This window comes from Heliangelus exortis, chromosome Z, assembly GCF_036169615.1.
Source record: "Heliangelus exortis chromosome Z, bHelExo1.hap1, whole genome shotgun sequence".
Classification (NCBI taxonomy): Eukaryota; Metazoa; Chordata; class Aves; order Apodiformes; family Trochilidae; genus Heliangelus; species Heliangelus exortis.
This window is the reverse complement of record NC_092454.1, coordinates 14,718,630-14,742,305: the sequence shown is the minus strand read 5'-3', so window position 1 is coordinate 14,742,305 and position 23,676 is coordinate 14,718,630. Positions and strand designations below refer to the sequence as shown.

At 36.2% G+C, this 23,676-nt stretch overlaps 1 protein-coding gene across 2 annotated transcripts in view; it reads left to right on the top strand.

Moving 5' to 3' along the window:
- TTC33 (tetratricopeptide repeat domain 33) overlaps window positions 1-20,235 on the top strand; it is a 34,037-nt gene extending 13,802 nt beyond the window's left edge. For both annotated transcript variants that reach the window (XM_071730359.1, XM_071730360.1), the window contains exons 3-5: window positions 1,735-1,816; window positions 11,984-12,115; window positions 17,474-20,235. In XM_071730359.1, coding sequence (XP_071586460.1) covers window positions 1,735-1,816; window positions 11,984-12,115; window positions 17,474-17,824 — 565 coding nt within the window. In that variant the 3' untranslated portion in view covers window positions 17,825-20,235. The remainder of the gene's footprint in view (window positions 1-1,734; window positions 1,817-11,983; window positions 12,116-17,473) is intronic.
- The last annotated feature ends 3,441 nt before the right edge of the window (window positions 20,236-23,676 follow it).

Here is a 23,676-nt window from a genome sequence, read left to right as displayed (position 1 = left end):
CTTTATAATAGTTGTTCTATTGGAACAGTTCTACATCAATACTTCTGATTATTTCAGCTTTATGGGGAGTTTTATAGGGTACCTTCATTCTTAACTTACTGTACTGAAATGGTACTTTCATCAAAAAGAAATTAAAATTGCCCTTTAAGTCTCAGAATGCCATGGAGAACTATGTGTGTTCTGTCTTTATCTCCTTCTCTCTGTTTTTGTGTGTAATTTCTGTCATTATTGCTCTGGAATATTATTACTTATGGATCAATATGACCAAACATTGTAAAGAGATTGGAAGTAATAGCAGGAAAGAAAATGCAGGGGAATGATATTATTTGATATAGATAACAAGAACATGTTAACTGGATGCAGTGGAACTGCTCAGAGTACAATATAAGCAGAGTATTGCTTTTTGTGTGTCATTTCTTCCAAAAAATGTTTTGCCGTGTTCGTAGTCTACCCTTGAGCATCATATTTGGCCACTTAAGTCATTTGGAGAAGGACAGAGAAAGACTGGTATCTGATTCCCAGAAATCTTTTTTGATACTTTTCTTTCAGTACTCTTGCCAGCTTTTGACTTCTTGCCCTAGTTTCTGTAAGTGATTTCTGAGAACCAGTAAGAACATAACATGAAGTAAGAGAGAGCTGTCAGCTATCTTTGGGCAAGTAATTAAAAGGTTAAAGGGATTAAATACCAGACTAACTAAGAAAAGGCAGATGGTACTTGTAGCTGTACAACTATGTTTCTAAAGACTATCTGAGTAAGTAATTCTCAGGACCAGATCAATATTTCAAAATCGCTTTAAATTCAGCTTAACAGTTTTTCTTTTACTTTTTTTTTTTCTTTGTCTTGCTGCTTTCAGAGGAACTGCTGCTGAAACTATTTTGAGGAACTAAAGCTTGTATCTAAAACTTCTGGTCAGCAGTAAAAATATGTAACTTCTCTATAGATATATTGTAGCTTGCAATATCTGATACTTAATTTATATTAATTTGCAGCTTTTTTTGGGGTAGTAAAATTGTGAATTGATTTTACTAAAACTATACAGTAACTTCTCTCTTGAAACTTGTAAGGTTATTAGAGTTTGTTCTGGCAGGTTCAGGAATAGTAAAACTTGTATCAGTGTCCTTGATTTGAATTTCCAACAGACAAAGACCAGTTTTGGTCAACTGTTCCAAATTTTTTTTTTCTGGGAAGGTTATGAAGTTGAGCGATTTCAAAATTACTGTTTACTTTCAACTTCCTTCTTATATACTCAAGTTACTCAGATGTCTTAATGTCTTACAGTACAAAAATACGGAAGGATAACTTCTCTTTTTCAGCCTTTTCAGACTGAAAGCAAATTTTAAAGGGTCATACATGGGTCATACATGAACCCATACATTGATGTTTTGGGTGCACTTTATGTTTCTTTATGCCTGACGAAGGATGATTTTAACCATGAGGGGAACTGGACTTCGTGCAAGATTTCTAGTTTGAAGTCATTGCATTGCCATTTGCTTAAGGCCAGCTGTACAGTAGGAGTTAGCATCCATTTGGTCAGGAGAACAGACAGGCCAGTTCCTTAGAACAGAACTGTCTGTCTGTCTGTATGCAAGACATCTGTATGTCTTACAGATAAGTGGTTAGAAAAATCATTAATACTAATGAGGTACTATGGCACTTATTTAGGACAGTGTCAAGAAATAGAAATATGTAATGTATTTAAATACATTGTGTCTGTAATGTTGTTTTAACTACAGGTACAGAGAAGCTATTCACAAGTGGGACGAAGCACTTCAATTAACTCCAGAAGATGCTACTCTTTATGAGATGAAATCACAGGTAAAGCATGGCAATTCTTTATCAGTTTAGAAATTAAAATAGAAAAGATCATACTTGTGAACAAATATTCTCCAACATTGTGCAGTTATTATGTGAGTAAATTAGAGCACAATTCAGGTTTTCCATTTTCCCAAACACAACAGGGTATCTTTTAACAGGGATAAAATAATGCTGTTATCACAGACAATGACAATCAACAGTATCTTTGTTAAGACATGACTTATGATGTAACGATGTGGAAAAAGCAACAGACATATTTAAAAATTCTAGTGGGAGGAGCAAAGAGAGCTTCACTGTGATAGATGAGCAAATTTGACAATCAGCTTGCTTTTTCTAAAGAGCTGTTGATAAATACTTATCAACATTAAACAGGGATACTGTGTACAAAAGAACATGGTCCAGTGTTTTTCTATTAAGTATTACATAGATAAATAGTCTTGGTAAAGAGCACTGCACAGTATACTTATGATGTCTGTTCATCTGAGCCCTTATTTTAAAGGTCTTTTGAGGAAAAAGACTTGAAGCCATCAATGCCTCATTTAAGTTATGAGGTCACCTTGTAATTATGGTGTGTCCTTGTGTGGCTTAGATTGCAGAAGTGCCTGGATCCATTATTTTCTTTGCATTGGGAAGCTTTTGTCTCCATCTGTATATAACCGTACAAAAAACCATACTTTTTCCCCTGTTTTAAATAAAAAAGCTCTTCTGCAAAAATTATTTAAGGATTGAGGGTGAGCACAGGAAAATTATGGCTTCTTTCAACCAGCTGGATAAATTAGAACAGGAAAAATATTTTTAGGAAGGTAGCTACTCATACAATGGCTGAAAAATATATTGGTTAAAGTTAGGAGAATTAAAATCATGGTACTTCAGTGAAAGCATTATGTAACTTTTAGCAAGATTACTGTACTGTCTAGTTTTAAAATAGTTGTTGTAAATACTTAAATAACTATTGTAAATCTTTTCCTGGATAAAAAACAACTTCCCCCCAAAGCTCCCCAAAAAACCAAACCAACCAACCAAAAAAAAAAAAAAAAACAGACCAAAACCCAACAAATCTAAACCCCCAAAAATGCCAAACAAACCCCAAGAAGCAAATATTTTCCAAGGTGTCCTGAGTGTTTTGTTGGGTTTTTTTTTCCCCTCGATACTACCTCATCTTCACAGTCGTGTTACCTGTGAAGTAAAGAAAGTTTGATTCTGCCAAAGAATCATAAGCTCATTTTAGTACAGTAATGCTGAAGGAGGCCTTCATTTTATATAGGTGCAGGTTTAGATTGTAGTTGGTTTTGTCTCTGGTTTGAGAAATACCTAATGGCTTTAAGGGTTTTTCTTCATGAATTATTTTAGAAGTGTATGTTGGATTGCTTTGTCAACATAGAATATGTATATAAAGGATACAGACATGTTAGTGAAAACTTAGAGGGGTGTATATGAAGTGTTTATTCCTGACTTGGTTTGTTAATTTGAATAGTGTTGGTAGTAAGATAATTAGTTTTACTTCAAATTACTAAATTTTTCTAGTGCTAAATTTTTCTCTCATTCTGTTTCCTACACAGTACTGAGAAGTAGACATTTGTGCTCCCCACTTTCTCACCAGCTAGATTGGTAGTCACTTTCTTTCTAGCTTCTAAACCAGCAGGGATATTTCTTTTTAGAAAAAAAAAAATTGTCACGCATTTTGTTCAAAATTTGTGGAAATTCTACACTAGTACTTTCTCTTAATTTGGACATACTTAGGATTAGAGAGACTATATTGTTATTAACAGATCTTTATGACTTAGGTTCTTGTCTCATACATACCTCTAGAGTTCTATGGTAACAAAACATCTTAAATATGTAAACCTCCATTGAATATTTATTTGTGTTTGGATGCCTTTAAATTAATGATAGTTTAAATGAAAGATCTGTCTGTCCTGGCCTAATATCCTGACAGCTTCCAACAGTTGATGTATGGGAAGGAGTCATATAAATGTTACAACATGTGTAGTCATGGTACATTTCCCAGCCTCCAGCAAACTTTGGTCCTGAGACTTCACAGTGTTTAGAAGTGCGTGGAAGATTTTTCTTCAACAAAGCTGTCTCATAGCTTTCTGCTGTCATGTAACCTTTTAGCATCTGCAGAGCTATGTGCCAAGGAGTTGTGGATCTTAATTGGGCACTATTGGAAGAGATAGAATTAATCTTTAATTAGCAGCCTCCCATATTCAAGCCATGGTTCTATGGTTTCTGTAAAGTTTGTTTCCTTTCATTTGTACATTCAGTTTTTAACTCCACTAGGAAACAAATTCATCTAAGATGTGAAAATGGTATTGGTCCTTTAATTTTTTTTTACTATAGTTTTAAGATTTAACTCAATCTTTGATAAACAAACCACCAGATATGATTTCTTCTAGTGTTGAAGGAATTGCTGGCTTCTTAACACAGATATTTTTTTTTTTAAAGTAGCCAAGTAGCCTTATTTTGCAATTAGATTTTTTTTCCTAAAATCAGGAGAAAGCTGTTGAAAAGTACTATTATGCTCAGTTGGACAAATCAGTGAATAGCTGTCTTGTAACAGGTCTTTTTTATACTGTTATGTGAATGCAGAAGTTAAGCTAGCTCTCCAAAAGTACTCTATTTAATTGAAAGTATAATAAAAAATTAAATATTTTCACAGTAATTACAGGGGAACAGGGAATTATGTTAGTTTACCAGGGTCTGAACTATGATGCAGTGATTTATGCAGGTGGATGCAGACTACAACATTCTTCAATCAGTGATGCATCTGCCATACTTCATACTGAGTTGGTTATCCTGCCTCCCTCTGCCTGTGTTTCAGCTAAATGGCAAAGGTGAGTTGGAAAAAAAAGTCATGCAGCTTTCATGCTGACCAGGAGGAGGTGAGAAACCAGCTGTGTGACTCTAGATTCATCTTGTAAAATGGCAGGCATTAAATTTGAGTGAAACCATTGTAGGGTCATGATAGCTGAAATAATAAAGGAACTCAGGCTTATGATTCCATCATGCTTTTGCTTCCTTTCCTGAAGAGGAGAGCAGTGCTGGGCAGTTGCCCTTCTTGGGTTCTTCTTGGTTTCACTTTTTGATGTTGCATAATATTTGCTACACTGTGAGTGAACACGAAAATTTAACGCACAAAATATTTTGCATTTATACAATTATTTCTTGAATGCTTTAAAAAAAACATCTAATCTTTAGATTGGTAACATCTCTTTAGAATACACCAGTTAATTTCTTTTTACAGATGTTTAATTACTAGTAATGACAGTTAATTACATATGGTTTTTGCAGTATTACTTATGCTTACTGGATGCTAATTAGTGTGTTGTGCAATGTAGCCTTGTACTTTTAAAGGCACTAAAATGAGCTGTAAAAATCTACTTTTAACAAAATAGGAATATCTAATTAATTAAATAAATATTTTGGCTATTTATATTTAAATTATAATGTCATAGAGCTGGCTATGCTATTACAATCCAGAACAGGTACTGTAGCTGTTATTGTATAGTTAAATGAGAAAGTTTTGGTAGCCCAGATTTGGAAGAACTGGACACCAACTTGAACAAGGACTCAACCAGCACTGGGCCTCTGAAAATACGCCTGTAGCGGTATGTGAATTACAAACTAGAGGAGATAATTTGTGTTAAAAATGACTTTGTGTGATATGTGAAGACACTGTCATCTATACTAGTTTTCTTTTTGCAAGGATAAGTCTCCTGAGGAAGTAATTTCTTTTGAGAATTAAGACTGGAGTTTTGCATGGGCTTGAATATCTGAGTATCCTGTTACATTTATTAAGATACTCTTATACTGTGTGATGTGGCAGCTTCCCAGTTCATTAGTATTTCCTTTCTTAGCAGCAAACTTAACATTCTGAATACTCTATTGTTTAATGTGCAGCTCAGCTAACCCTGCACACAGTACAGTCTGTAAATATTTGTAAATATATCTTTAAATATAAAGATCTGCTTTTTAATAGATGTGGGACAAATGTCTTTCAGCATATCTGAAGAGCAGAAATAGCATTTAGAGTTCCCAGTTGCCAATGACACTTGCAAGAATTGTGTTTCCAGAAAAACGTAGGAATTTCAGAGTTGCTCAACTGCTTCAAAAACCCTTAGAAGTTGATATTTTTTCCACTGCTCTCAGCTACTCTTTGATCCATGTAAAAGCAGATTAATATGGTGTATGGAGAGGTTAGGGGTGGACTGTTTTTTGCAGTATATGTACTTGATATTCTGTCACTAGCCTAATCTGCTCCTCTGTTGCAAGAACAATGGCAAGTAAATGTTTATGCATTTAATATCTGTATTTTTGTTAACAAAACAAAGCTGAAACCCCAGAGCTTTGAAAAAACCCAACAGCAACACTGTGGCATTGATTCTAGCATGAGATACTAATTTTGTAAGTATATTTAAAGGAATGTATGAAGACTGCTTTTATTAATGAGTCACTAAGACTGCTTGAAATTGATTGTGGACTAAGTTTCTTACACATTGACTGTATCAGTTTATTGCTGCTTTGAATTACAAAAACTGAGGAAGAAGCTTTTGAGAAGTTCTTTGAATTTGGGTCTGAGGTTTGTATTCAGGACCATGTGGGACCCTTCTTGGGTGAAGAGAGAAATGGAGGGACTTGCTTTATGATAGGTATTACTAAACTCTATGTGAAATTAGGCACTCTGCTATTCTACACAAGCAGGGAGAATTTACTTGGTTATTGTTGCTCATCCAGTGATACTTCCACCTGAGGTCTCAGATAATACTGTCAAGCACACAGTACAACTATATTAGGATTCCTAATGTACATAATACAGTTTTTTTATAGATATTTATAGTAACAAGCAAATATAAATAAAATCAGTCAGGTTTATCTCTATTCAATAAGCTTTTTGTATATTTGTCATCAGTTGTCTGAGGATCTAGTATCTGTACAACCCTCAGTTTGCATTCATTGAACAGGGGACTGGCATTTCAGATGTATGTCTCTTTCTTTCTTTTTCCTTCTTTTTTTTTTTTTTTTTTTTTTTTTAATTAAAAAAATGGGCCAAATCCATCATACTCATATTTGATCATTCCATTTCCCCTCTTCAAAGGTTTTATTAATCTTTAACTCAGTCAAGAAATAATATCAGCTTCCACCCATCCCTCTTCCGGCTTAAGAAAGGTTTCAAGGTTCTGAAGATGTGACCAGACACCCAAGCCTATGTTTAGGTTATAACAAATCAGCTGATAATTGCTGATTATTTTTAATTTTTTTCTTTTTTGAAGAGGAATGTAATGAGAATAGCTTTCCTTCAAAACACTGGTGTAAATTCCAGAAATCCATGTAGCAAAAAGCATTGCTGTTTGGAACAACCATAGTTGCTTTATAGCATGGGTAAGTGGGACTGCTTATGAGTAGAAAATACTTTATTCATCAGTGTTTCGAAATGAGTTTCTGGATGGAAGAGGGAATTGGGTCAGTTTCACTGGAATTTGAGTGTGTATATACATAATGATTCACCTTCAAGCCAGTGATCTCATCTAAACCCAAGAATTACTCAGTTTCATAACTCTTCCAAAATATTGTGGGTTGGGCAGAATGGGTCATTCAACTGCCTGGATTTTAATACTTGTTCTTTCTCCTGATGACAGTTGCTATGTTTAATTGTTTGTTGGTTTTTTTTTTTTTGCCACTGTGTTCTTCTAATCCTTAATCTGTGTCGTATGTGTTTTTTTTTGGTTGTTTTGTTTTGTTTTGTTTTGTTTTTTTAAAGATAGCCCTATTATAAAACTAACTTGTTGTAGTGACATGGATGTTCTTTGATTTAATGAATGAGATAATGGTGAGTCCGTGGTGGAATAAAAGAAGTTTTGCAAATCTACTGCTGAACATCTTTTCAAGAAATTCCTCTTTAGTAATTTTAAATACAAAAGTGCATGACAGTCTGGAGATGGTTTTTATTATTTCTAAGATCTTTTTTTCCGAATTGTTTGATCAATTTATGAATGTTTTCTAATGAAGTGTTATCACTACAGTTGGAAAATAAATATGCAGTGAGATTACTTAATCATGAAAGTTGAGTCCCATCCTGCTAATGAAGTTTTCAAAACAAAATTAGCCTGACAAACTAATGTGAGAGCAGCAGGAAAGGAATAGAATCTTAGTGTGTCAGCTGTTAAAAGGGTGTTCATAAGCAGAGCACACATCCTCACCTCAAGTAATGCTGGCAGAATGTCATAACTTTCTGTCATAACTTTTTTCAAAATAGATTAAAGACCTATTTGGCTGTTAGGATTGTTTCAGTTATGAAATCTTTCACCAGCATAATTTTGGTAAGTGAAAGCTTAATGTCTTCCTATCCTCAAATGACAAGGATATATTTGTGCATTTTTCTGAATGTGTGACTACCTGAATCCATTTAAGTTGATGCTAAAACAATGAGGAAGACGTTTAAATTGAGTTTTCAGTGGCGTATAATTCCTCCATGAAACACTGTGCTATATGTCTGATTGTTGAAAAATACCTTAGTGCACCTGATCTAGCTACTCTAAGAAGCAAACTTGTGTTTAAAAAACAGATGTTCCATTTGAGTACTGTATTGCAAGGGTTTGTGACCTTTTTAGAATAATGCTTCATTGCTTCTATTTTTACTAGTAATCTCAATATTTTGCACGAAGTAACTAGCAGAGGATAACAATTATCTCTGCTATCAAAAAGACCTCACCAAAACCACATTAATATAGGTGTGAATGTAACTTGAATCAGAGGATATTCTACAAAGTTACTGACAAAGTAATGTAATTGTGTGTCAGCCTGGATTGATGTTGGGGATGGCTCGCAGTGTAGAGTCAATTATACTAAAGTAGTCCATAAAAGATTAAATGAGGGTTAAGAGTTTGTTGCATCAAGCACAATAGAGGTTGCAAATAACTCCCCACACAGAGGAGTTTGCTTTGCTCTTTTGAGAGGAATTCAACCAAATCAAAGGACATACTTATTTTGGAAGGAACCTTTAGGATATTTGTCTGTTCATTTTGCTTTCTACAGAATTTCAAATGTTTATTTCAAAACAGCTACTGAAGTTATATGTCTAGGTGTAAACAAACTTGTAAAGAAAATAAATTACGGTGATAAAGAGATAAAATTGAGCAAAGGTAAAAGCAGCAGAATCTGCTCAGGTTGGGTGTAGGAACTGCTACTGGTTTCCAGATTCATGCTTCAGTTGCATACCTGAAAAGATAGGTGAGTATAAAAAGATAATAGTTTGCTGATGAGCTCAAATATTTCAAGCATATGGGCTGAAGTGAAAGAAAACCTGGGGCCATCTCGGTAACAAAGGCAGAAAAAATGGACCATCATGCTGGTGCTGTGTTGGAGCAGATAGAATAAGAGTATGTTACTCAAAACGAGGTGAGTGAAAGGAAACAAATTATATAGATTCTTAAAAATTATACTGTCACAGTAATGACAGCATGACAGATGAAAGGAAATAAGATGATTTGGAAAGGAATTATACAATATTCAGGGTTGGAAGGGATCTTTAACATCACCTAGTTCCAACCCCACTGCCACGGGCGGGGACATCTCCCACTAGATCAGGTTGCTCAGAGCCCTGTCCAGCCTGGGCTTAAAAATTTCCAGGGATGGGGCTTCCACCACCTCTCTGGGCAACCTGTGCCAGAGACTCACCACTCTCATGGTGAAGAACTTCCTAATATCTAATCTAATCTAAAGCTACCCACCTCTTGTTTGCATCCATTCCCCCTCATCCTATCGCTACCTGACATCCTGAAGGAGACAAGGAGTTCAGTTCAAGGTATGTTTAAACTACTGATGAGTTGTGCAGGAAGATCTGAAATGCAATGAAGTAGTATTTCACAGTGATTGCATCCTCAAAAACAAGCCTCACATCTTGTATTGTCATGCAGACCTCAAGATTATTATTTTGTTCAAGTATGTATAAACACTGAAGCATATGCTGTACAAGAATTATATGCTGTCTGTGGAATTAGAAGTATGATTTTTTTTTTTTAACTGATATGTTAAGCTAGTTCAGGGTAAGAAATGCATATTTTGACAGAGGCCATCAGGATAAATCATGTCTGCTATTGTCTGTTCATTTCTGTTATCTCTTAACATGAAAAAAAAAAGTTTAGGCAATAGTGTGCATTAATAAGTTTATTCTTTTGCAATGACTGGCAAGTATACCTGAGTCATTTTATTAATAATTGAAGAAAACCCCTGTGCTGGATAAAGTGTATATATACATTCAGGTTTTATTGCTTTGTACCTTGAGAAACCAATGTCATAGTTGCTTGGAATACAGCAATTATCACAAGAATCTGGAAAAACATTTTGAAATCAGCTTTCTAAATTAGTAAACATGACAGTGATTAGTAGATGAAAGTGGAATAATTGTTTTTTATTATTGGGGTCACGGTTGGGTAATAAAACAGTAAAATAATTAAAAACTACAGAAGATTTCTTAAATACTTATATAGATGTTTTGGAATTGTGTCACAGTAGAAAGTAATGGTAGAGAATCCTGAATACTCAGGATGCATAAAAAAGGTTCAGATGAGTATATACTTATATGTTTGCTCTTGTGAGAATAAACACATTAAAAGCTGGCTGATAGTTGCAGAATAATTTAACTTTGGCAGCATATGCACCTATCCACTAGTAAAAATTTGGTGCAATGCAAAGACTTGTGGGTAAGAGAAACCGCCCACAAAAATAAAGTTGAACTGAAAGTTTTAGAAAAATATGTAATATGAATTACAAACATGCTTACAAAGCACAGTCAGGACTGTTGAGGAAGGTTACATGAGATACAGCTGCAGGTTGTTTTTTAAAGATTATTGTGTACTTGTAATTTGCAGTGCACATCCTATTAAATACAATTAAAGAGAACCCATAGGACTAGTCTTTAGAAAAAATTTAGTCTTACTAAAACATCAGGAGTATGGATTCCGAGGATTTATAGAAAGTTAGGCTTCCTTTGTTTCTTGGGCTCACGATTACTTTCTGGAGGAAAGCTATTTATCTTTTTGTACTCACCCCAGTACTGTTTGAGTAGTTTATGTTAATTAAATATTGGATATTATTGCATTTGATTCCTCCTGCACTCCAAACTTCTATTTGTCTGTTGAATATACCATAGAACAGTAAGGTTAAATAAAGGATTTTTGCATTTCAGCAGTAGTCCTAATATGTTCAAATATTATTCATCATGCTTGTGGGTCAGTTACGATGAAAGTGGTTGCCCACACATGAGTCTTACTCTTGTGGTTGACATTCTCATCATACTGTAGGTATGCAGTTGTCATTTGTTTCTTATACTGGTATCTATCACCGTAGTATGTGGGTGTCTGAAATCATGATCTCAGAGTGATGCAGGTCTTCAGGTGATGTGCCAATCTCATGGTGGTCTTGGAAAAATAAGGCAATGCTTGAGACATGTTATGTGTTGTTAAATATAATTTAAGGGCTTAGTTATGGAGATTAAATGTGACGAATAGAATACTATGGTAGCAGGCTGACACTAACCTGTATTGCTGAGTGAAAGAAGTTTTCACATTTGGAAACCACTTCTTACATGTTTTGTAGTGTAGGTGACATCACGTTTAAGTTAGGCTTTACTGTTGCAGAATGCTTACCCTCCAAATACAGTAGTCCTTGTTAAGGGTTGTTTCCATGCTGCATTACAAAGATTGTTTCTTTAATTCTATTGCGCACTGCAACTGTATTTGGTAGATTCTGATCTTCTAGTAAAAAAAGAAAAGTATACACCCATCGAGTTTTTCAACAATACTTGCTTACTTACTGTGTTTACTTCTCCATGTTTGTCCTTCAGCATAATGTTTAAAGAATGTGGGGTTTGTAGGGACAAGGGAGAGGGAGGGACACCTTCAGAAGCAATTAATCTGCTCTTAATAGAGTTGCTTCAACAGTTCAGATGAATCATCTCCTAGCATATGAGTTTCTCTCCATGGGCTATGGAATGTGTCTGGGTCACTATCTGAGATTATACAACTAATTTTTAAACTAGAAAATTCTAGGTGAGTTGAACCTTTCCTTATTTACTGAAAAAAATGGACTTTGCTTGGGTAATCCCAGAAAAATTAAATCTGCTTTCAGTTTTGCTTATTCTTGTTCCTCTTATTTATTTTTCTGTCATAGGTCCTGATGTCTTTACATGAAATGTTCCCAGCAGTGCATGCAGCAGAAATGGCTGTCCAGCGAAACCCACGCTCTTGGGATGCCTGGCAGACTTTGGGACGTGCACAGCTTGGATTAGGAGAGATAGCACTGGTAGGAAAACAGACAACATTAATATGCTACATGTGTAAACCACATCCTTTGAACTGTATGTGAAACAATGAAAGTACAGAAATACCAAGATAGCTGAAATGTTCTTTCAGATTAGAAAGTAGGCAATTTAGAGATTGCTTTTTATCCCAGGTGTGTCCTCCACTTTGTTATTTTTCACAGATGCTTCCTGTGTGGTTTTGTTCTTGGGCTTGTGGAAGCTTTTTGTGTTAAATACTATATTTATGTGGTAACCTTATGCAATAAAATAATTATGTCAATAGCTGCACATACTACGTTCTAGATACTGTGCTGCTGCAGCACAGCTCACTGTAGTTTAAAGATTACGCTCCTGTGAAGTTCCAGTTGATACTCAGCTTTATACATGTCTGCTAGTAACTTGCTAAGAAGATGTTTTCCCTATCTCCCACACTCATGCTTCAGGTGCATCAAATAGTGTGTACTCATTTGTGCTTTCACCTGTTTCTTGACCACAAATGTTGACTGAAGTTGGTTCTGTTCTTAGTAAGACAGCAAGAAGGTCAGAATGTGCTGCAGTATCTGGAGGGCATCTTTTCTCTAGCTGCAGCTGTACACCATGGTGCTGGGTTGGCTACATGATGTGATGCAAAGGGAGAGTCTTCCCCCTCTCAGATTACCCTCACCTAGATAATGTAACTTGTATAAGGTAACAGTTGTCTGCTACTTAGTCTCATAACATAGTGAATGAACTTTCAAACTCAGACACATTCACAGATGCCATTAGAAAAATAATCTTTGAACTCTCAGATAAAAAAAGATACTGATTTTATTTATTTCTAATAAAACAGTTGTGTGTTGCTTTGATACAAAAAAATTTGTCATTCATTTAGGGTGTTTTGCAAAGTTAGAATGTGTGGACCAAAGCTTTAAAAAACAAAATGGTTTTTTTTTTGAGGTAGGATAACAGATTGTGCAAAACCAGTTTCTTTTTAGAATATAGTAAGGAGCAATATTTAAAACAAACCCAAACAAAAAAAAGAAAACTCCCCTCAGCATTATAATTATGAAAATCACCTAAGCAAAAGCTGCATTGCAGATGAATAGTGTGTTTCTTCATGGTGTTATAGTATCATAATATGAAATATTTAATACAAATTTATGCATGCCTACATCAGATAACTGGTGGCATTCTGTTGCTGTTGTGTTGAAGTAGGTAAGTTTAGATCTTCCCTGTCTGGATTTCCTGTTTAGAAATCTCCTTCTTTTTTTCTGAAGTTGTTTTTCTAGAAGTATCTAATACTCAAAGTTTTATTTACTAGGTAACTGATGCTGCTTATTCTATAAAAAATGTCTTTTGTCACCGTAATGTTGAATTATAGATACTGGTATGCTCATACAAAGTGTACACCAAGTGTGTTCAGCAAATCCTGTCAGCTTTGTCTACCTTGGCAAGTTACGTCATACCAATAGGAGTGGATATCTTGAGTTAAGAGTGCTGGGGACCCAGTGTTCACAATATACTCATCTTGGTTTAGTTCAGAGTAGCCCTTCAGGTGCTCTCTTGGACTGTGTTGTCAACCTTAATCAGAAAGGAATCTAGTTTATATAGTCTGATTCCATGATGCACTTCAAAGCATTTTAACTGGGAACATCAGAGATTTGCATCAAAGCACATTATTCACTTGAAACAAACACTGCTAAGGTGCTCCTGTAATTGCTATATTGACCTTACTCTCTGTGAAGAGGGAGGAGCAGTTATCACCAGCTAGTTTGCCCTCTGAATGTTTTTGGAGCCCATGGCTAGGGAAGCTACTTTTGTTGTCTCTGGTGCTTTAGTACTGATTGTTTGTACTTTTTGGCCTTTTTGTCTTTAGGGCATATTGAACATTCTGATAAATATGTTCTACTAAAGAAAGAACTTCGGGAGTTATTCCTAATTGTAAATAATGTTACTATTAATTTTTGAACCAAGCAATTTTAAAGGAATCTTAAAAGGTTATGATTGGAGGAGTTTTAAAAGGTTGGATGATTTCATAATTATTGAACCTGTGGAGGCTCTTCGACCACGTGCTCTAAGTCATAATTATCCTTTTTCCATTAGTCTTTCATTACTATGATTCTTCTAATACTTTACTTCATTATGTTTTTTAAAAGAAAATTGCCAACACGTAAATGCCAGGGCTTTTCAGTAATATTTGAGATTTGGGAATTACTACCCTTCTCACAGCAGCTTCTTCTGTTTCTTTGTTTTATTTCTCTTCTGCAAAAGTGTGTCTTCTCTACCCACATCCTGCCAAATGGCCTGTTATAACTATTTTTATTACTTGACAATGAACAATGCATTTCTCTTTAGGAAAAAAACAATTTACTGTTTTTTTTTATTTCAATTTTCCCAGGTCTAATATTAGGCTTCCAATTCACATTATCTGCAGCATAATATATTAATTTCTTGCCAACAAAGGTAGACTTAGTTTGGTTTTGTCAAATTTGTGACAGAACGAGTGAGATGAATTAGCTTCTTTTTGTTTATCTTTTGTAAAATCTGGTTATCTTTTTTTCTGAATTTACTAACAGGTTAATTCAACAGTAATACTTAAATGTGATCAGGCAGAATTTTATTATTGTAAAGGCAGAAAATTCCTTAAAATCTACATATCAAACTGCAAATGCATACCCAAGTACACTTTGCAACATGAATGTATATACTGTAGAATTGTAGCCAGGCTTGTAATATTTCTCTCATTTCATTCTAAATGTTTGTTTTTTAAAATTTTATTGATTGTATTCGTGATGACAGCTTGAGCAGTAATAATTTCATACTGATACCCTCATGAGAAAATTCTTTCCGTGAGAGAGACCAAGTCCCACACTTTCCTTTAAACAAACTAACAAAAACTAAAATTAAAAAATCAGCATTCAAAAAAAAAAGAACAACTGCAAGTGACTGATTCTCCCACCCTGGAGAAATTCATGAGCCATCCAACATGGTCATGGGTCCAGGTGGCCCTGCTTGAGCAAGGGGTGGGCACACATGACCTCAGAAGGTCCTTGCCAATCTCAGCCCTTCTGTCAATCTTTGATTTAAGCTTACCCTGTTGTGGGGTGGGGGCCTCTAGTGTTGAAGTTTACAAAACTGTGCAGATATGTAAATATGAACAAGTGCATGTTTTCGTTTGATGTTTTGAAGGATGTGGTTTGCTGTATTGCTACTAAGCAGTCAGTGGTTTAGCAGTGTTTAAGTGTGATACTACATTTTGTAAAAGGAATCAAGCCTTGACAATATGAATCCTCAAATCAGCCCTTTTATTTCTCTTGAAATAAACAGCTTTTTTTGTATTTCTGCCCTGCCAGCTCCATCTTGAACTATACTCCAGCCACGTATGCATTCTAGTGCATAGTATTTGGGAAGTATTAACTAAGAGAGAAACGTTTTGTCAGCTAACGTAGGGTTGTGTTAAAATCTTTCCAACAGCTTTCAACAGTCCTACCCAACCATAGGTAATACCAAGTACTGTCCAGTAATATCAACTTCCCCAAAGGTCCTGTGTTAGACCTGCAGTCCCCAGCTAGTATAGTGTGGATGTCATAAATATGTTTTGATAACCTACCTAATGATTTTTTTTTTTTCAACTAATGAAAATATCTTATGCACAGAAGTGTTATTTTCAGTCAAGAAAGCAGAAGGGCAAGCAAGTGTCCAAAGGTTTAAATGCTCTTCCTGCTATGTTTCTAGCCAGGGCACTCAGTTCTTGTAAGCATTTCCCACATAGCTGCTGCCTCCATTTATTTACCTGTGTCATCTGCTCAGAACTTCTGAGGCTGTACTGTGATATAAAATCCATCTTCTCAAGATTTATACCATGTAATTAAAAGTTTGAGCTAAAACAAATGCAGATTATATTAGAAAGAGGAATTAGGGTCAAAGTTGTTTTATTATTATTTTAAAATTCCTTGTAATAATTTTAGCAGTATAATTTGGTAATAGAAAGGTAAATATCTTCTGTCTTTCTGGATTTTCATGGTTTACAAATTAAGAGCACTTGTATCACTACAGGCTTTACTTTCTTGGACTAAATATGTCTATTTGTAGGATGAGAGATTTTTTGTTCCCTCTATCATCCTGGGTTATGTCCATGCATGTAGTCAACAAACATGGGGTACGGATCTCTGTGGCAGAGCAGCCTGATGCAGTGACTCCTGCAGAGCATCTGCAGTGTCTTGCAGGTGCAAAAGCAGACAGGTCTGTGAAGAAAGAAAAGGCTGCCTATTACAGCAACAGTAATACTGATAGCATGAATCACCATTTCTGTAATTTGATTTGTACCTCTTGTCTGCCGAGCTTGCATAGTATGAAATCCTTCTATTACTCGGTGCCAGCAGAAGGATTAATTGGCAGATTCCATCAAGGCAGACGGAAAGTTGCCATTTTTCAAATTCATTTGTGTACTGTAAATGTTTACACATTACAATACTGGATGGAATTAATGGTTCTTCATGCATCTTTAGTGTCTTTATTGCCAGAACTTTTCTCAAGTAAAATGCAAATCTGTATCATTACTGTTTTGTTACCTTACAAGAAGGCTTCTGTACATCATCACACAAGATTTTGGTTACACGGGTAGCCAGTCTGTAACTGACCATACAATCATAAATGCTTCTGTGTACATAGACAGCCTTGACCTTTTCACTGGTACTGTAAATTCCACACAGTTAGGTTTCTTGGTCTAGCATTTTTCCAGTATTGTAGCAGTACAATGGATGTTTGTTCTTAGAACAGTTCTTCAAGTTGGGAGTTTTTCTACTTTTGCCTGTTTATCTCGGTATGTTTGCTACCTTAGGCCACAGGCCTGTTACAGAAAATACTTATCACAGGACTAGGATTGCTGTAGTATGAAGTCTGTACATGAAATGACTACATGTTTATTTAAAAGCAGCAATATTAGTGATGCTGCAAATCCTAATTATCCTTTTCCTGTGTTTCCTTAAGCCATCCCCATCTACTTTGCCTTCCCATACATGTGATGATAGGAGAAAAGCAGGACAGAAAAACATCAATGAAAGATCACATTTGCTTTTACTCTTTTAATTAACAATATTATTTTTGGCATGTGAACTGTTATTTTTGTGCTTCTCACCATGTACCTGGTTAGTTCATGCATTCTTAGTACTTGCAGACTCTGAAATGCATAGCTGTTTTCTGGTAACATTGCTAGTGAACTTACAGCTAAGGGAGGATTATTCCACTAAAGACAGGCTGGAGTATAATCCCTTTTGTTTCTGCTTGAATGATATAAATAATTTTTTCTCAGTTGGTTTGTGTGTTGAAGTGCATAGACTGTGAAGTTTCCAATCCTTGTTTCTTCCCTTCTCTGTTTATAGGCAATCCGAAGTTTCCAGGTATCCTTACACATCTTTCCAATGAACCCTGAAGTGTGGAAAGAGGACCTTTCCTGGGCAAGAAAACTACATCAACAACAGAAGGCAACAAAGATGGAGGCAGGGCAGGTGCTGGCAAAAGAAAATGAGCTTGCACAAGAATCAGTCCCAGACTACGACTTTGAAAGTGATGAAATAGTGGCAGTCTGTGCTGCCATTGCAGAGAAGGAGAAAGCTCTTTCAGCAGCTAAAACAGTGGTGATTGTGTCTGCTTCGGGCACGGTGGAGACTGTTACAGAGAAAGAGAATTGTCCTACAAATCCTGATGAAACCCTTTTCATCAGAGCCCGATAGGGCAATCTTATGGGTTGCCATGCTGTTTTAAGAACTAGTGTTATTTATTGTATGGGGATCAATGGTTTTGCTTTTAAACACTGGGAGAGCCTACAGAAGTTAAGGAATTGAAATTTTATTTCTTTTGTAAATCAAAAAAGTACTGACCTGAATTGTTGTTCCATCCATATTTTTGGAGAGGAAAGCCAAGATTTTAAAAATCCTATGAACAATTGTAATGCTAAATGCTTAACTACATTTTAACAACTACTTTTATCTTTATGTTTTTCAGAATTTTACAAGCTAATGTCTGTATATTCCCAGTCGTTAATATGGTTTCATTTAAACTGTAGAAGCAAAAGGGATTTTAGAAAAATCTGTTTCAGTTCTTCTTCTTTAGCATTATTTATCTTTCACCTAAAGTGTGAACTGTTCTCTTTTATCAAAAGTCTTTATTTTCATTAAGATTACTTTTTTATGAGGAAATTTCCTGTGAAGCAGAGAGGGATTATTCTGGGGAGAGTGTGTGATTTGGCATCTGATTTGTAGCTAAATGAAACCAATGGAAGGCTTTGCATTGCTTTCATTGGTGAATGAGTTAAACACTTTCTGATTAGATGAAAGGAAATGCTATACCAAACAGGCCCCTGGATGCTTAGTTATTACCTAATGTTTCACCAGAATAACAGACATTCATCTGAGACTAGAACAGACCTTTACTTATATTGAGTGCTGTGCTACAGGCATCACCAAAAGTAAAATGGAGGGAGTTGGAAATAGGTATTAGATCTTTATATTAGATTTTTATTTGATATATTACCTTTTCTGTCCAAGTGCAGCCAATGTGACAAAGGGAACCTATTTGTTTTTCCTAATTCTTATGCTCTGTTACTTAAAGTATGTTCTTACTGAACTAGTTTTTCAGGTCAGCATTGTCTGAGACTCCCTCTTTATCCTTTTGGGGGCTGTGGTGGGTATTCACACTACACTTGCTTGGAAGCACAACACAGAAGATTTATTTAATGTTCATCATTCCTAGGGGGAAGGAGGTCACTGGTTCCTCACGTAAACACTTCAGGGAAACAAAGTCAAGATGTTTCTTTGTGCTCTGTGCTGAGACTAGTCTCTTTTCATTGTCTTGGAGATGTGGTAGAAATGGTCACCTCCTAACAGGACTGTAATAAATTCCTGGAGAATTCAGGATTGAGAACACATTATTTCTTTTTTATTTTAGAATAACAGTTTTGTAGACAAGGGAAACCTTTTGAAATCAATTGTTTTTGCATTTTTCGTATCTGATTTCTATTTTGAAAAGAACATGTTTTTAAAGGAAATAATGCACTTCAGAAGTATAGTGATTTTCACAATAGAAAGTATATTGTAGAAAAATTATCTCAGATTATAATTTCAGTTGAATGTCTTCTTTTAAGAGGATACTTACAGTCTTCGAAGAAATTAATCACCCCTTTGAAAAACTTAATTGCCGTGTTTTTATTAAGTTTTCACTAGTTTTCGCAAGATTATTCCTGAATATATTTTTGTATAGATGTGAATTTTTAGATCTCGGCTTGCATGCCCACAGACACAAAAAATTTACAGTTAATGTCTCCTGAATATTCAAAATTTTTATAATTACAATGAATAAAATATATTAAGAAATCTAAAACATCACCATGCAACAGTTTTACTTGTTTATTCAGTTCAGAAATAGATCCTAAATACTTATTGAACAGGACTTTGATTAAGATATGGGTTAATAGATGGATTAAATTGCCCCAGTTGAGGAATTTTTAAATCATATTTTTCCTAACAACTTAAGTAACACAATCTGTTCAGCTGTAGGAAGAGTTAGTATGAGAAGGATTTGGACAGATTTCTTCAAAGACATTTTCTGGCTAGAAAGCGAAACCTGTGAGAAGTGGTAAGGTATGTTTCCATTCTGAAGAAGCTCAGCTATAATCCAGCACGTGTTATCTTTCTGCGCTTTTTACTTGTCAGTGTTGTTATTGACTTGTATGGGAACGACTGCCTTCCTCCCTCCAGAGATCCATGTTATCACATAATCTCTTTCCACTGAAATGATTCACAAAATTCCTATTGATTTCAGCACTGCTTGGGCAAACTAATGGAGGGGTGTCTAAACCACCTGGCAGAATGGCTGTAACAGCTTGGAGGGGTGGTTGCTTCAATACATTGTACTAAATGTGTTTCCCTTCTGATTAGATTAGGTTATGAATTCTAGATATTGTCAGGACCATAAAGTCTTGTAGAGCACTCTGGAGCAGCTAAGTTCACTACACTGCTCTTTTCAAACTGGAAAGAAGTGAAATAATCAGTGATTTAAACGTTTTTTGTATAGCATGCCATGTTTTGCATGTTGGGGAATTTTTTTTCGATCTGTTTTAATAAAATGTTGTCTTCTCTGCTGCTTAGTGATGCCTATTTATTCTTTTGGTTATAACAAAAATAAAGATGAACACTGGCCGTTTTAGAATGTTACTCATTTAATCAGTTGGCATCTTCTGTCCCTGCTGAACATGTTAAAGTATTATAGTAAAAAAAAAAAAAGAAATACCTCAGAGAGGAAAGTTTAGTAACAGGTATTGATCTGTGCTTTTAAATCTCTGAGGTATACAAATGAAAGGAATACAAAGGAGTGCCATCAGTGTCTGTCAAGCATAGTCTCACTTTACCATCATGAATTTATTTTTTATGGCTTTTCATCATCACTGGTGGCAGTGGCTGCAGTAGCTTCTATGTATTTGCCTTCCATATGAATCATTTATTAAAATGCTGAAGTGTTGCTATGTCGTTGAAGGAGAAATCTCAGTAACAGAAGTAGGTTAGGTGGATTAATTTTATTCAATTTAAAACCTACAATTAAACATTTAAATACAGTTTTTCCCTTTGAGTCCCTTTATATGCAGTGGAAAGATATGCACGGCCTCAGATGGTCATTCGTATACCTTGTACTAGATAAGTATCTTAGAATGAGTTGAATTGGCCTCCCAGGGTGCCTGATTATTTCCATTGACTACAAAGGAAGATGCAGGTGACTGACTGGCAGCTAACTTCAAATGCTGAAACAGGGCAGATGAATTCCACCCTTACAGCAGATGGAGATAGGTATCTTAAAAAACTAAACATGGATTATACTGAGAGAATAAATCTTTTTTGACAATACTAGAATTAAAGCTAGAATTAAAACAAGTATGGATCAGGTAACGCAACAGTGACTCTAATTTAATAATACCATAAGAGACTGGATTTTAAAAGTTGTTATGGAGGAGAAAAAAGCAAATTTCTAGTTCCTGAAATTTGTCTTGGAATATCTATTGGTGTTTGGGGTTCAAGATGAGAGAAGTAGCAATGGAAACTTACCTGGCCATACAAGGTAAGTGCTCCCCAGATCCTAAAACCAATGTGAAGGAGGTAAAAGCTAATGCTGAGAGCAGGTATTTATTTTGATGTCATGTAATAGCTATGTAATAAGTATAATTAAGAATGGGGTACAGGAAAGCAGAAGCATGTGGGCTTGGTTTATTAACAGATTGCAGGTACTCAGTACTTATTGTGAGTTGGTATCAAGGCAACATCATGTTCCCAAGGACTGGTGTCCTTGGCCTGTGGCATCTCCAGAGAGGGATAGCTGAGATGCAGGGGGAGCTTAAGGGCATGGATGATAGCTGGATCCTTCCAGATGGGCTGGCTGGTTTTGAGGGCTGATGTTCTAAGAGCTACAACTCTAGAACCACGTAGCTGGAGAGGGTAAAAGGGCCAAGGGGAAGGATTAGAGGTGGGAAGTGAGTTGACTGGGTTCAGAAAGCAGGTGATTTAGACTTCAGTTGGTTTCCAGATCTGGTACAGCTGGTAGGTCTAGGCAAGGCTTAGGAGTGCAAAGGTCTGGTGGTATGTAGTGACTCTTATTGGTAAATCTGCCATGAGTAGAACAGATATGCAGTTGTGTCTAGAAGCAGAACTAAACAAATTTCATGGTTAGGAGGATGTTTGGTGCCATTAGAAGATAGAGGAGTACACTGATTTTTAGTGCTTTAGCACTGTGCCTCTATCACCCTTTTGGGTTAGGCAGCACTAGTTGCAAAGCACAGATGTAAACTTGATTTAAAACAGGATCCTATAGCCCAACCATATGGTACAAGCTCTTTGTCAGTAGAGCCTATATGCCCCAGTCCTAGGCTCAACAGTAATGCTATTTTATATTATTGATCAGAGATTCAAATTAATCTATAAATGTCCATAAAAATTATTGTCTCCTGCAGATACTGGCTGTCATGCTGTCTGTGGTGGGCAGATAATCCATACCAAAATACAGAGGCTTAGATTGTTAGGGCTGAGGTTTGGGGCATGGCATTGGGGTGGGAGGTCTGGCATTACCCTAGATGGAAAGGGTTCTGTGAAGGGCTGGTCTGGGATGTGTGGGCAGGACAGACTTCTGAATGTGAGGGAGTGGCAGTGCCAGTCACAGGATTGGCAGGATGGAACCAGGGAGATGTAATTTTGGTGTGAGAAATTTTGGAATGGCCAATTAGTGCATCTTCTGTGAGCACAGAAGGCTGGAGAAAGTGGATACAGATGTTGAGGACAGGCTGTTTTGGGGGTATATTGGGTCTCTGAGGGCTAGGAGTGGAAGGGAGCCATTATATGTGAGGAGGGAAATCCTTTTGATTATATGGAAACTACTCGTCTTACCTATCAGGATAATAACCTTTTCCCTGTGGCAAAATTTGTGCCTGTATTTTATGAGGCTCGTTATGCTTAAGGAGGCTGAGGAAGAATTCAGTAATGGCTTTGTGGTCAGCATGGAGGAGAGTGCCAGAGTCGTGCAAGATTGGCAGGCAGGTGAAGAAGTGCCCAGTCCTTTTAGCCATCTGTGTTCACAGCTGGGCAGCAGTTGTGCTTCCATTCTGTACATTTATCTGCCATTGAGTTGTGGCAGATGGTTCCAGCATTACTCAGGAGACTTTGTTATCTGTGGGCTGACTGGGAATCCTTGGGTCCATTACTGAGGGAGTTGGTGTTGGTGGTATCTGCTTTAAGTCCAGTCTGCTGCTGACACACCAAGGCTGTGGGCAAGAGGAACACCTCAGCCTTACTGTATGTGTTTGCTTAGGGAAGGTAGGTTAGCTATTTAAAAAGGTCTGTTCTTGCTTTCAGCTTTTCCAGACCACATGTATTTCTCATCATTACTGGTGGGAAATAGGAATTATAAGTTTAATAAAATAATAAATTTTAAAAACCCCAAACAATTAAACCTAGCCATTCCTTATTTAAATACTTGTTCTACACTGTAAGTATTTAATTCTGTCATTGTGTACAGAACCCATAACATTGGTCTGCTGCTTTGGGACAGCTACAGAGGTGTGGTCCAGTGTTGGTACAAGTGGCAGTCCCACCATCCCGCTCTGCCAGGTAGTTTCCTGTCTTGTGATATGAGATGAATGTATTCTATTTGTTGGTCACTAGTAAGCAACACACTTAAGTGGTTTAATTGCAAATAATTTAAGCAGAGCTTTATCTGTAGCTGCAGTAGTAACTTAAGTAATACTGTTCTCCAGCTTCACTGGTGGAAAGGTGGAACCTGCTGCAAATACTTGTGAATAGAGATTTAACTTCATGTATCAAGGCAAATAACCTCAACTGCTCCCCTGTTGAAAGCAAATAATAGGGCAAGCCTGAGGTTTAATTGTGTGTACTCTTTTGCTTGATTTTTCATAGAATCATAGAATAGGCTGGGTTGGAAGGGACCTCAGAGATCATTGAGTCCAACCCTTGAACAACTACTGCCACAGTCACTAGACCATGGCACTGAGTGCCATATCAAGTCGCTTTTTAAATGTCTCCAGGGACGACGA